The following is a 15,492-nucleotide window of genomic DNA, read 5'->3' on the forward strand; positions in this document are numbered from 1 at the left end:
AGGTACATGAAAAGATGCTCAGTCACTAATGATGATCACTAATCATGAAGAAAATCAAAAGCACAAATCAAAAGCACAATGTATTATCTCACACCTGTTAGAGTGGCCATTATCAAAAGACAAGAAATAAGCATTGGAGAAAAGGGAACCATTGTGCACTGTTGGTGGGAATGTAAATTGGTGCAGCCACTCTGAAAAACAGAATGGAGGTTCCTCAAAAAATTAAAAATAGAACTAACAACCTAAGGGCCCACTGATGTATGAACAGTTAAAGAAAATGTGGTTATACATATATACAATGGGATATTATTCAGCCATAAGAAAAAAATTACAATTTGCAACAATATAAATAGATATCACTTATACGTGGGATCTTTAAAAAAATTTTTTTTTAATTTAAAAACTAAGATACATACAAAGAATTGACTATTGGTTGCCAGAGGTGGGGTTCGGGGGTGGGTAAAATGGGTCTGGGCTCAAAAGGAACAAACTGCCCATTATAAAAAAGTTGTAAGGATGTAGTGTAACAGGGTGACTATAGGAAATAATACTATATTGCTAAGAGAGTAGTTTTTTTAAGTTTTCATTTTAAAAAATTGAAAGTTGATTGTGAAAAAAAGTAGTATTGAGTGGTTTAAAGACCATGGCAGTGGATTTCTAAGTCCGGAATTATAATTTAGGCTCATCCACCTAACAGCTGGACTTCCCAGGTGGCACTAGTGGTAAAGAACCCACCTGCCAATGCAGGAGTCATAGGAGACGGTCAACAATGGTGGCTTAGCGGTCAAGAATCTGCCTTCAATGCAGGAGCCCCAGCAGACATGGGTTCAATCCTTGGGTTAAGATGCCCTGGAGAAGGAAATGGCAACCCCCTCCAGTATTCTTGCCCGGAGAATCCCATGGACAGAGGAGCCTGGAGAGCGACAGTCCACAGGGTCACAAAGAGTCAGACACGAATGAAGTGACTTAGCATACACACCAGCAGATGGCAAGAAGTAGCCTACAGATAATTACAATGGTGGTGACAGAAGTCATTTTGAAATTTAAAATGTACTATAATTAACTGGCAAAATAGAAAATAAAATATTGGTTTTATAGTTCTTTGTCACTATCATACTTTGCTTGTCTTCTTCAAAGAATTAAAACATTTTCATCAGGAACTTTGATAAATGCTTTGGCCTCAATAGTTCTTTCCTCATCCTACATACCTTTCTGCTATCCTATCTTGTCCAGTCCCCCCTCACTGATCTCTCATATACACATATATGTATTTCTCCTGCCCTCTCCTCTTGCACCTTGTAGTTCCAAAATTAGCTCATTCTGCACCTACCTATCCAAGCTTTTCTTCTTTCTCCAGGACTTTTCCCAGCTGGGAGTAAGGAGCTATGTATGTATGTTGTTTGTGTGTGTGCTCAGTCACATTAGTAGTGTCCAACTCTTTGCGACTCTGGACTGTAGCCCACCAGGCTCCTCTGTCCAAGGGATTCTCCAGGCAATAATACTGGAGTGGGTTGCCATCTCCTCCTCCAGGGGATCTTCCCGACCCAGGGATCAAGCCTGCATCTCTTATGTCTCTGGCATTTGCAGGCGCAAGCCATATATATGTGTCTGTATATATATACACATACATATACATATATATATATATATATATATATATACACACACACACACACACACACACACACACATATATGAATAGGAATAGTTGACATTAGCTGGTACTTTAAAGTTTTTAATACTTTGACCTGTGTGCCTCTCCTGGTGCCTTCTGTACTCGGTCCTCTATTGGAAGAGGAGTCAGTTTACATTGGAAGAACTATCTAAGCACCTTTTAAGGTACAGACCATTCGTTCAAAAATATTTACTTCTGGCCGTATTAGAATAACTAATACTAGACTTATCTTACCACTATAAACCACTAGAAAATGGGACAGAACCTATGAAGCAACTGTTTCTGATACTGGACAAACAGGAGTATTATCCAGAAGACTAAGGAAACAAATAGGGTGAGCCCTGGAAGCACGTTACCAACCATGGCACAAAGAGGAGGAGTTCAAGGAAAGCATGGTGGCATTTTCTCATGAGCTGAGAAAACTGAGTTTATAATTTAGGAAGACTACAGTGGCTAGAATTTATGGCAACACATACTGGGAAGGAGGAAATTAACCAGAGAAAGGTCCAGAAATCTGCATAGGAGTCCCTTTGATTTTATTACTAAATGCTCAATGGACATACATAGAAACTCAACAAAACTGGGGACTTCCTTGGTGGTCCAGTGCCTAAGACACTGTGCTCCCAATGCAGGGAGCACAGGTTTGATCCCTGATCAGAGAACTAGATCCCACACATCCCAACTAAGGATGCTATGTGCCACAACTAAAACCTGGCACAGCCAAATAAATGTTTAAAAAAAAGAAATGCCACAAAACTGGGCTCCTACTGGAGAGCTGCAAACTGAACATGTCCCAGAGATTATACAGGAATGGGAGGTGTTGAGTTCTGTCCAGCCAGAGACATTGTTGAACCCCTGGAGCATTCAGTAGAGACCCAATAAGGACCATTTATTGGATTTAGTAAAAGGGGTCAACTTGTCCTGAAGTAAAGGCTACTCTTGCCAAAGCCTTTGTGTGGATCACAATAAACTGTGGAAAATTCTGAAAGAGATGGGAATACCAGACCACCTGATCTGCCTCTTGAGAAATTTGTATGCAGGTCAGGAAGCAACAGTTAGAACTGGACATGGAACAACACACTGGTTCCAAATAGGAAAAGGAGTACGTGAAGGCTGTATATTGTCACCCTGCTTATTTAACTTATATGCAGAGTACATCATGAGAAATGCTGGACTGGAAGAAACACAAGCTGGAATCAAGATTGCTGGGAAAAATATCAATAACCTCAGATATGTGGATGACACCACCCTTATGGCAGAAAGTGAAGAGGAACTAAAAAGCCTCTTGATGAAAGTGAAAGTGGAGAGTGAAAAAGTTGGCTTAAAGCTCAACATTCAGAAAATGAAGATCATGGCATCCGGTCCCATCACTTCATGGGAAATAGATGGGGAAGCAGTGGAAACAGTGTCAGACTTTATTTTTCTGGGCTCCAAAATCACTACAGATGGTGACTGCAGCCATGAAATTAAAAGACGCTTACTCCTTGGAAGGAAAGTTATGACCAACCTAGATAGCATATTCAAAAGCAGAGACATTACTTTGCCAACAAAGGTTCGTCTAGTCAAGGCTATGGTTTTTCCTGTGGTCATGTATGGATGCGAGAGTTGGACTGTGAAGAAGGCTTAGCGCCGAAGAATTGATGCTTTTGAACTGTGGTGTTGGAGAAGACTCTTGGGAGTCCCTTGGACTGCAAGGAGATCCAACCAGTCCATTCTGAAGGAGATTAGCCCTGGGATTTCTTTGGAAGGAATGATGCTAAAGCTGAAACTCCAGTACTTTGGCCACCTGATGCGAAGAGTTGACTCATTGGAAAAGACTCTGATGCTGGGAGGGATTGGGGGCAGGAGGAGAAGGGGACGACAGAGGATGAGATGGCTGGATGGCATCACTGACTCAATGGACGTGAGTCTGGGTGAACTCTGGGAGTTGGTGATGGACAGGGAGGCCTGGTGTGCTGCGATTCATGGGGTCGCAAAGAGTCGGACACGACTGAGCAACTGATCTGATCTGATCTGATCTGATACTCAGTGTAACAACTCTTAAAAACAATCCTCAAAGGAACAAACAGACTCACAACTTAGCTGCCTGGAAAAACAAAGTTCAACCCTTTGGAAAAATACAACAAAATTAAGATACTCATTGATACAGTAGTTGCAATCTTCATCATTCAGGCAAAAGTCACTGGACATGGCAAAGGATCACGAAAATGTTATGCATAACCAAGAAATAAAAGTCAAAACCAACACAGAAACAACAAGGATAATGGAATTAGCAGAAAGGGATTATAAAAGAGCCCTTATAAATATGCTCAGTGATTTAAAGAGGAACATGAATATAGTGAGGAGAAAAGTGGAAGATGTATAAAGGAAGCAAATGGAGGTCTAAGAAATGAAAGATGCAATATCTGAAATGAAAAATTCACTGAAGGGGTTTATCAGCAGAGTAGACATTATGGAAGAAAGGATCACTGTGCTCGAAGACAAAATAGAGATTATCTAAACTGAAACATAGAGGGGAAAAAACGACTGAGCAAAATGCACAAGCTTCTGTGATGTGAGACAAGCAGTGTATCGTATATGTAAATGGAATCTAAGAAGAAAAACATAGTGGGAGAGGCACAAAAAATATTTGAAGAAATAATGACTGAATTTTTTTCACGTTATAAAAATTATAAACACATAGATCTAAGAATTTCAATGAACCCCAAGAAGAATAAACAATATAAACCATAGCAAAGGACACTGTGTAATCAAATTCCTACAAACCAATTATAAACAGAAACTCCTAAAAGTATCCAGAGGGAAAAATACACATTACATAAGGGGAACAAAAATTGATTGCAGACTTCTTGTGGGAAACAATACAAACCAGAAAAAAAAAGAAATCTTTCAAGTACTGGGAAAATAAACTGTCAACATAAAATTCTATATCCTTCAAATATGATGGGGAAATAAAGACAAAAACAATAGCCAAGAGAATTTCTTAGTAGAAACCTGCACTACAGTAAATACTGAAGGAAGTTCTTCAGGGGAAACTAAAATAATACTGGACGGAAATTCAGATGCACTCAAAGGCATGAAAAGCCCCAGGAGTGGTAAATCTTTGGGTAAATGCAAAGAGTTATTTTCTTCATTTCTTCATTTCTTTAAAAGGCAGCTGACAACTTAAATAAAAATAACACAATATTGTAAGGTTTATATCATGTCGAAGTAAAATGTATGCCAAGAATAGCACAAAGGTTAAGAAGGGAAAATGGAAGAATACTACTGTAAATTACATTTATAAGTAAAGTAGTAACATTGGGAAATAAACCAAGTTAAAGTGCATATTGTAAATCGTAGATCAGTCACTTTTAAAAATAGAAAAAGAGAGTCAATAACACATCACTGTTACTCCCTCAATCTTGTCTGATTCTTTGTGACTCCATGGACTGTAGCCCACCAGGCTCCTCTGTCCATGGAATTCTCCAGGTAAGAATACTGGAGTGGGTTGCCATTTCCTTCTCTAGCGGGTCTTCCCAACACAGGGACTGAACTCAGGTCTTCTGTGTCTCCTGCATTGGCATGCGGATTCTTTACCACTGAGCCACCCGGGAAGTATAGTGAAGAAGAAATAGAGTACAATTAATCCTGAATAAACTAGGGCAAGAGGACAGAAATGAGTGCTGTAATGTTGGGCAGTGGTGTTGCTATGAAGAAAATTGTTGGGAAGCAGTTCTCCATAAATGTTTTCACGTTGCTGTGCGATCAGGACTTTCTGAGAAAGTCTGTTGGCACTTGGATTAAAGAATGTTTTTGAATGCCAAACAAAGCCTAAAAGTCAGAGACCTCTGGAGAGATTTAGACTTTTCCTTGGATACATTTATTTACATTCTTGGGGTTATAAAGCTAGAGACCTCCCCCTCCTTTCGCCTAAGAGGATTGGTTCACAGTGCAGAGCAAAGGTCAGTAGGTCATGTTCTTCGCCATCCCTCCCTCCCACCCTTGCTCTCTGCCCATCCCACTCTAGAGGGCAGGAGGAGCAGCAGCTGTGGTGGTTGTCCTGCATCAGCTCCCAAAATTCATTATTTAAAGGTTTCTCTCATCACCTCACCCCATGGGGCATTGGTACACAGAGAACTAACACAATTATGAGTAATTAAAAGCCTGGATCTGGTTCAAAAACTTAGTGCTTCTTATCAGAATGAATGAATGAATACTTCACAAAAATTCAGTTAGGTACAGGTATCTCACCTGTAAGGTGGTCTGGGAAGGCCCCTCCGAGGAGGTAACACTTGAGCACAGTAGTGAATGAAATGCCATGGAAGACCATAACACGGAAGAAGACCATAACATGCTCAAGCTTTACTAGCTCTTCCAATGACTAGCATGCTTTTTCACACATAAGCAAAATTTAAATAAATAAGGGTCAGGTATATGACATGCTGAAAGGCTGGCCACTTCTGACTAGAATATTGTTTATCTATATTGATTCAAGAGTAGCTGTATCTTCAGACAAAATGACTTTTTAGCCACAGGCTTGTTTAGCCAGGAAAAGAGTTAGAAATGGAAATCAGTTAAGACGCATTTAAAGCCTAATTCATGTTTCATTTCCTTAAATAAACCTTAAGTATATGTCTGAAAATGTAGGGTTAGGCTCCACAAAATGAAGTTTTAGTTTTGAGGCTAAGTTCTTTTTACAAGGGTAGAAATAGCTGTCACCAGCTTGGTTTGGGAATTACTCTTATGCTTGTAAATGTGACATACACAAATGCTGAGAAGAATAGATATGGGTGAAAAATACAGGCTGTAGGAATAATAAATGAGCATAATGAATGTTAACTGAGTAAAAACGAATGGTACAATCCCCCATTACAGGGGTGTACCATGTGTCAGAAGCTTGCAGCCTGAAAGAAGAAAGGATGGAATTCAAAAGCCAAAAAGCAGCACATCCTTTGACTTTTGGCTGGAGTCAGTATCAGTGTGACCTCTTTGGTCAAAACACTTCTCATCCGTGTTTCACCAGGTCATTCCTTCCTTCAATATGAATCATCTGTGAGAATCTTTAACAGGGACGTCATTGTCAAGAAGTTAAAAGCAATTGATAAGTTGTTCTGATAATACCTGTCAGTGAAATAACTCAGAGTACAAAACCCAGGCATTTAAGGAGTTGACAAGTATTATTAAACCTGTTTTGCAAGAGAAGAATCTGGTTCAAAGAGGGAAAAGCTGTCAAAGGTAATGCAGTCTGTGAGTGGCTCAGGCCTCCTGCCTTGTACAACTAAGCTCTAACTGCATGGCCTCTCATGGCCCAGGAGACTGGGGGGCCACCTCTAAACATTTATTGGTTCTTCCTTCTGTCCAAATTTGAAATATCATGACATTTTAAAGCTACAGATTTGTTTTAAATTCAAATATATTTCTTATATCTGGTTTTCTCCTTCATTCAGAAATTTATACTATTTAAAAATTAAAATGGTAGCAACAGTGTATTTCTACCAGTGTATGCTCAGTCGTGTCCAACTCTGACTCTGCAGACTGTAGCCTGCCAGGCTGCTCTGCCCATGGATTCTCTAGGCAAGAATACTGGAGTGGGTTGCCATTTCCTCCTCCAGAGAATATTCCCCATCCAGGAATTGAACCCCAGTCTCCTACATTGGCAGGCAGATTATTTACCACTGAGCAACCTGGGATGCCCATATTTCTACCAGTACTACTTCCTTTTTTTTTTCCTCTGAGTATTTATTTGAGTACAGTCTTTGACACCCTACTGAGAGCTCATGTTTGAATTGGGAAGAATCATGGTGATGCTTTCATACAGAGGACAGTACTTTGTGCAGGTTCTTTCATGAACCTGACCTTAACTTCATGGCTTTAATAAAGAAAAGAAAAAGATAGAAAAACCTAATTCAAAGTAAATTAGGATCTTTAATTCAGAAATTCTTCTGCCCATTTATAACTAATTTTCTAGTTGCTCTCCAGTCCACTTTCCACTCTTTAACTCATTCACTTTTAAAAAATAATAAATCAGCAATAAACTGCCTTACTCTGGGTTCAGCAGAAAGCAGATCCATAAGACAAAGGCTTGAGTGCACATCCTCTATGCTGGACTATAATCCAGGAAGCAAGATCCAGAGAAAGTGAAGCCAAGAAGCAGAAGTGTCTATACCAAGATACTTGATGTATTTTAACAGATTTCTCTGTCCTGCAGGACAGCCAGAACAGAAACAGAAACCCTGAAATGGTGAGAGGGTCACCCAAGGCAAGGCTCTGTTAGGTTGCACCTGCAAGAAGCCAACTGGTGCTGGGATGCAGGGAGGCCAGATAAATCTAAAATAGTTACAAGCGGCTTCCCATAAAACACAAAGATATGCTTGGTACATACATTTCCATGTACTTTCCCCACTCCCATCTTTCTCATGGATATCTGTCATTAACATTTCATTTTCTATACACTTGCATATCATAAGAGGATATATACATAGTATCTTTTTCCTTTTAAGAAACATGAATCAGGTTATACTAATCTTATTCTGTAACATGTTTTTTCACGCCTCTGTTACTTGCATCATGGTTAGATTTTGTCTTATTGTCAGCAAGCTGATTTTGCCCCTGTAAGAAGTTCATTGGAAAACACTGATTTAACATTTGTTGACTTAATGTCTGAACGTAAGAACGATAGTTACAGTTCTTGCTTATATTAATAGAAAAGGAATGCTGCTGATATTGGGAATGCAGTGGACAAGGTCTTGTAAAACATGGAATTGTAATTGCCAGACAATTGAACAGTCATCCCAGCCTCCTCTTCCCCATTTATCAACACCTCCACATCTTCAAATAAGAAACAAAGGATGCCCTACAAGGGAGACATGGAAAAGAGATGTAGGGGAGGAAATAACCACCTTCCCTCTACCTTTCTCAGTTCTTGACTGAGACCCCTGTAATGAAAGACAGATTAGCAAGAGGAAAACAGAAATGTAGTAACATGTATCCCTCAGATATACATGGGAGATATCCAGGGGAAGAAATGAATCCACAAGAATTTGGGATTAAATAACATCTTAATAGGGAAGGGAGAGGGGAGTGGTAGGTCTCTTCATTGTTTTTAGTCTACATCATGTCTGACTCTTTTGCAACCCCATGGACTGTAGGACACCAGGCTCCTCTGTCCATGGAATTTTCCAGGCAAGAATACTGGAATGGGTTGCCATTTCCTCCTCCAGGGGATCTTCATGGACCAGAGATCAAACCCATGTCTCCTACATTGACAGGTGTATTCTTTACCACTGAGCCACCTGGGAAGCCTGGTAGAACCCTTAGGGGAGAGTAAATGATTTTTAGAACAGATTGATGGCAGTCCTGGGTGTTCATTGGAAGGACTGATGTTGAAGCTGAAACTCCAGTACTCTGGCCACTTGATGCAAAGAGCTGACTCATTTGAAAAGACCCTGATGCTGGTAAAGATTGAGGGCAGGAGGAGAAGGAGACGATAGAGGATGAAATGGTTGGATGGTATCACCAACTCAATAGACATGGGTTTGGGTGGACTCCTGGGGTTGGTGATGGACAGGGAGGCCTGGCGTGCTGCGGTTCATGGGGTCGCAGAGTCGGACATGACTGAACGACTGAACTGAACTGAACTGAACTGATGGCCCTTAGAAAAATAGATGAGAGGTGTGATAGTCTGCAAGAAAGGCTGTCTAGGCATGGTATTGACTTCTCTTCTCCTTTCCTGTGACAAGAGTCATCCCATCTGGTTGATCAAACTCCAGGAAGGGGATTGATGACAGCTGAGTTCCTATAAGGGAGTTCAGAGCAAACCTGTCCCTGCATCTGCTGGTTTTCAAGTACCCACAACTCCAGATAATATGCCAAAGCAGCACATTTTGCAGTGGCATGTCCTCAACTCCTACAGTCATATTTTGGGGTGGCATGTTCTGCTGCTCTTCAGAGACAAGAGGAGACTCTTACAAAGGTTCATCCAGTCAGCAAATGGGGATAAGATGGTACAGACATTGGTCCCTGTCCTCGTACTGGAAAAGGCGACAACTGAGGGGAGGAAGAGATAAGAGTAGAACAGAGATGCAGACAGGAAAGAAAATAGGAGCATTCCAAAGGAGTGAGAAATTTAAGTGATGGCTAAATCAGTACAGTGCTTGTGTTAATATAAGTTGTTTAGAAATGAGTTTAAATCTCAGCCATCTGCTCCCACGTCAAACACATACATGCTGTACCCTTGACTTCACTCCTCCCCCACAAACACGTACATCCCAATAATAATCTGGTGATATGTTTTTCATGATTTCCCACAGTTGATAATAAAAAATACACTTAATTCAAACCAGTGAATTGTGACCCAGATCTAAGTATAAATATAGTGGAAGTCATAAGTTTATTTAGTGACAGTCTTACTAATTAAGTTATTTCGGCCTGTTTTTAGCCACATTGGATACTTTTTTCTTCTTAAGGTTGTTATGAATGTTGTTTGTAGCAGCATCAATAAGCCAAGAATTCACACAGTTACTCAATCACACAGATTACTCATCATTGCCTGTTCATAACAGAATCCTAAAGTGCTTAAGATTTCTGATGCAAATCAAACTCTCATCATCACTTGTCATTGCTAAATTAAATGACAGGATAATAACATTACATTAAGAGCATTTTTCTCTTGATTGAGTACCTTTTTCAGAAGTGAACCTTGTAGATGTATATTTTTTCCATCGGTACTATAAATGCATTTAGAATCCAAGATAAAAATAGAATTGAAAAGGGGAGGAGTAGAGTGGGATGTTTTCAAATTATTGATGAATCTCTTTTGAATCTCAAATAACCATATTTGACAGGGCATTGCTAGGGAACCGAGCAATGTTTTAGCCCAATTTATTGAGACTTTTATAACTTCATAAGGGAGGTTCACAGGTCAAACTTGGTTTTTATTGACATGATCATGTGTTCCTGGCATCAGTCATTGCAAATAGGCTGTTAGGGACCTGTAGGAATTGGCACTGTTCTGTTACTCTAATACAGTAAGATACTGTCTTCTGTTAGATTGCAGCCTATGTGGGAAATGAATATAAATTTCTAACCTGCTAAAGCAGAGTAGGTTCTCAGTTGACTTATTGTGGACTTATCTCTTGGCCTTTCTTTCTTGTCTAAAGCTAGTTAATGCCTGCTATCTCTCCACTGGCTCCAGGCCCTCGTGGTAAAGGATCCACCTGCTAATATAGGAGACCCAGGTTCAATCCCTGGGGTATAAAGATCCCCTGGAAGAGAGCATGGCAACCCACTCCAATATTCTTGCCTGGAGAACCCCACGGACAGAGGAGCCTGTTGGGCTACGGTCCATAGCGTCGCAAAGAGTTGGACATGACTAAAGCGACCTAGCACACACACACGCACAGCCCTTGGCCCACTTCTTTGTGGCCAGTTGAGCAGTCCTCATGCTGCTGGAGTCCATCTTCTCCATTTGTCCCTATACCCAGAACTCTTTCTCCTTTTAAAGTTGTCTATTCTTCAAAGGTACTGTTTCCTCACATCTTACATCTTTAATGTTATCCTAGAGAAAGTCTTTTACTCTTTCTGCCTCACTTAATACTATCCTCACTAGGCAGTAACATGTCAGTAAAATTCCTTAGCACTTGGAGACGTCAGTGAAGGTACAAACTGAAAAAAGATTGGCTTTGAGTTGACAATAATCAAATCTGGGTGATAGGTACATGGGGCTGGGGGAAGTCACTATAACATTTTCTATAGTTTTATGTTTGGAATTTTCTATAGTAAAAATTGTAAACTAAGATCTTTAGAATCCTTTTTTTTTTTTTTGATTAATGCTCTTTTTGAGTCAGTGCATGAAATGGATGGTATACAAGGTGGACTAGGACTAAAACCTAATCCTGCCATCTAAATACCCTACTTCCACCCCACCCCCAAGGAAACAAATAAGACTGTTTCATGCCTGGATTTGCAACTTCCTTCTTCTCCTTAGGCCTTACACATGGTTACCAGAATTATAGCACACTTCCTCCTTCTCGTAAGTGACTAGATAGACCTGTACAGAACACATTAACTTGGTCCCATTTTTCAAGTCCCACTGTGAATAAAGTTCTGTGCTGGGCCTTGGGAAGGGAGAATATGAAGTTACTTCCCTCTTAGAGTTCCACGAGAAGGAAAACAGAGGCACCCATGAACAACCCTGATGCAGTACAGACGCTAAGAGTTGTGCTGTGAAGTAGAGCTACAGTGGTGTGAGAGTGAGGAATTTTGTCAAACAGATGACTTCTTGATAGTGATACAAACTACTGAATATTATCTTTAAGGAAAAGAGAATCCTTCTTGCTCCTGCTTGCAGTTCTGGCTGCTAAGACCAGGGCTCCATCAGATAAACTTGCCTCTGTCTTCTGAAAAACTCAAATTGACTGCAGTTTCCAATGTGCTTTTCCCCCCTCTTTTTCTTTTAAATTATAGCCTTACTTCTCGTCTGCCAAAAACTGGAGAAACCATCCATGGACATAAGTTTTTTATTGGCTTTGGAGGGAAAGGTGCCAACCAGTGCGTCCAAGCTGCTAGGCTTGGAGCAAAGACATCCATGGTGTGCAAGGTAAGAACAAAGTACAGTGAAGAGGGTTCTAGAGGCAAGAACCTGGTTAAGACATGAGCTCGTTTTTTTATAAACTATTTAAAATGAGCAATTCAGTGGCATTTAGTATATTCACAGTGTTATACAACCACCATATCTATCTAGTTCCAGAACATTTCCATCATTTCAAAGTAAAACTCCTTACCCATTAAGCAGTTTCTCCCCATTCCCCCTCCTCTCAGCCCCTGGCAACCACCAATCTGCCTTCTGTCTCTATGGATTTATCTATTCTGGATATTTCCTATAAATGGAATCATATGATATGTGACATTTTGTGTCTGGCTTCTTTTACTGAGCATAATGTTTTCAAGGTTCATCTACCTTATAGCATGTATCAGTACTTTTATTCCTTTTGTGGCTGAATAATATTCCATTGTATATACCAGTTATCCATGTATCTGTTGATGGGCTGTTCCCACCTTTTGGCTATTGTGAACAGTGCCGCTATAAACAAGTACATGTACATGCATGTTTAAGTATCTGTGTGAGCCTTTGAGAGGCTCATTGTTTTTAAAGATTTAAATAGGAGAGAGTAATCTTCCTTGTCCTTTGTATTAATTTCTACCTCACTGAATCCTCTGGGAAGTAGCAGTCCTCAAATAACTTAATGCTGCATTCCCTGAATTTAACAGGTTTTATAACTGGAGTGTGAGAAGTGAGGGGAATTAGTCTACTCTGACAGGTTCCTGTGGTCCAGCTTCTAAACAACAGCATGAATCATCTTGTTTTTAGCAAGTTTCACTCCAGCAGCATGGCTTTTGGAAACTTGGTCTAATAACTGGTGGTTGCCTCACCTCTAAGCTGTTTCCTTCTAATGCTATATCTCAGATCAGAAAGGAATCTGGGCCTTAATGAACTGCACATAACTGATCTTTAGTTCTGTTTTCAGGTATGTTAAGAAAAGACATGTAAAGTATGGAAATCTTGTTTCTATCCATTATACTGAAATTATTTGAAAATAAAACAAAATTGGCTGCCAAAGTTTCAATTTTTGCATCTTTAATGAAATTTTATTGGTATAACAGGAAAAATTCCCGTTATTTGTATTTGTTATTGGTATAACGGGGAAAATCATTTATTTGCTTTAGGAAAGCTAGCTAGGGTCTGCACAGTAGAAGATAAGAAAAACATGAGAAATTTAAAGGAATAATCTCTCTCCTGTGAGCTGGGTAGATTTTACCAAAATTTCTCTGAAATGTCATTTCCCATTATATACAGCACTTTTCTCTCCACAGGAGTCTTTAAATGATGTATAAACTCTACAATTATCACTTCATCTGCTAAGGAACTGTATCTTTATTCTAATTGATGATATAATTCTCACCTGGCTATTTGGTCAAAAACATCACATGAAGCACAAAATTCAAATTAAGAAACCTTCACTTGCTAAGGTTGAGCTCTTAATATTTTTAAAATATCAATTAGCAATTAATTATTGATGACCTATTATGTGCTAAGAATTATGGGACTGGGAGAAGGAGCTGATTAAAAGTATTAGGCCTGACCCATCCTATACCTGATTAGAAATGGGGGTTTGGTGAACAATCAGATGGTGCAGGCTTTAAGCAGGGCTTGGGAAGTGAAAAGAAGATGGTATCATTTCCTGGCTGGGAAACCTGGACAGAGAATTAGTACTGGTATTGGAAGCAAGGTACCAAAAATGGGTGCCCTGGGCAGAGGGGAGTCCCCTAGAGTTGGAGATGTGAAAGGAGAGTTAGAGAACCCCCTGTTGGAAGCTTTATAAAAGCCATTCCTGTAGCCCATTAAAGTCAAAAATGGATGTCCCCTGCAATGTCACCCAACTCAATGATTTTGAGGTTGGTTTTATTTTAGGTCTGTTGAACATTGAGGCAAAGAGAAATGCAAAATAGAAATATTTGAATTGTGGAATTGAACTTGGGAAATGAATCATGAAACCATAGGAGTGGAGGTGAGCAGAATAGAAGACAGAGGGCTGTATTTTGGGAAGTGCTCCAGTAAGGAGGTTGATTAAACAGCTGTGCTGTTTGTTTTATTCTGGTATGTGTGTGATGGCTATGTGAGCACCTGTACAATTCTGAAAGTTCTTTATGTCTACAGTGCCTGATCTAGTCGTCTGTGGTTTAGCCCCACAGTGAAAATTTACCCTGATTATCTGTACTGAAAGGACATGGAAACATGGCCTCATCTAAAACCTGTACAAGTTTACTTTGCTTAGATACCCTGAGGCACCTTTAGATATAGATTTATTTAAGCTTAAACAAAGTGCATCATATTCTTAGGCTTCTTAAAAATAAAATATCTTTGTAATTAGAGTTATTGTTAACCATTAATCATAATATTTCATTCAATTGTGAGGTATATTTTTATCGAGCAAATTAACCTAACTGCCTTATGCTGCTGCTGCTGCTGCGTCACTTCAGTCGTGTCCAACTCTGTGCGACCCCAGAGACGGCAGCCCACCAGGCTCCCCCGTCCCTGGGATTCTCAAGGCAAGAACACTGGAGTGGGTTGCCATTTCCTTCTCCAATGCATGAAAGTGAAAAGTGAAAGTGAAGTCGCTCAGTCGTGTCCAACTCTTCACGACCCAATGGACTGCAGCCTACCAGGCTCCTCCGTCCATGGGATTTTCCAGGCAAGAGTACTGGAGTGGGTTGCCATTGCCTTCTCCATTTCTTAAAGATAACAAATTCCAAGTAGAAAACCAAAATCATTAAATTACTCAAGATAAAAATGAATAGATGAAGCAAAAGAAAAACAGGTAGAAAATGTTCTATGGCTTTCTTAGCAACATTAACCTATCTACTACTGCCTTGCAGTAAGCTCAGATTCGAGCTCTGATGAAGGAACACTGTTTGATGATACAGGTACAACATCTTGCACTGAACTCAGGAGAAATGTCTTTCAGCTGTGATGAGGGCTGCTAAACAAGAGTCCATCAACATGTGTACAGTGATGCATGTGTAATGAAACACTTCCAGAAGTTAAGAGCTGTGCAGTCAGTACTTAACTGAGTCATGAGCCAAGGTCATGGTCCAAGCATAATTGGAGGTGATGTTTTAACATTAAAAATTCAGGCAGATATAGAAAATGAAGGTCTACTTGGCAGGGCAAAGAGCCTGTTAGGACACATTGCATCGGACCTCACCCAAATTAAGTATTTCCTCCTCCTCCATTTCACTGAAGCCAAACGTTAGAAGGAAGTTATTTCTAAATATCA

At 39.9% G+C, this 15,492-nt stretch overlaps 2 protein-coding genes across 2 annotated transcripts in view; one reads left to right on the forward strand and one right to left on the reverse strand.

The window, feature by feature from the left end:
- Positions 1 to 15,492, reverse strand: part of BABAM2 (BRISC and BRCA1 A complex member 2) — a 470,493-nt gene that overhangs the window by 450,194 nt on the left and 4,807 nt on the right. The gene's annotated exons all lie outside the window — the stretch shown is intronic.
- The window catches only part of RBKS (ribokinase), a 95,787-nt gene that overhangs the window by 18,625 nt on the left and 61,670 nt on the right, over positions 1 to 15,492 (forward strand). Inside the window, exon 2 of the mRNA XM_055540636.1 lies at positions 12,122 to 12,254. Coding sequence (XP_055396611.1) covers positions 12,122 to 12,254 — 133 coding nt within the window. The remainder of the gene's footprint in view (positions 1 to 12,121; positions 12,255 to 15,492) is intronic.

This window comes from Bubalus kerabau, chromosome 11, assembly GCF_029407905.1.
Source record: "Bubalus kerabau isolate K-KA32 ecotype Philippines breed swamp buffalo chromosome 11, PCC_UOA_SB_1v2, whole genome shotgun sequence".
Taxonomy (NCBI): Eukaryota; Metazoa; Chordata; class Mammalia; order Artiodactyla; family Bovidae; genus Bubalus; species Bubalus kerabau.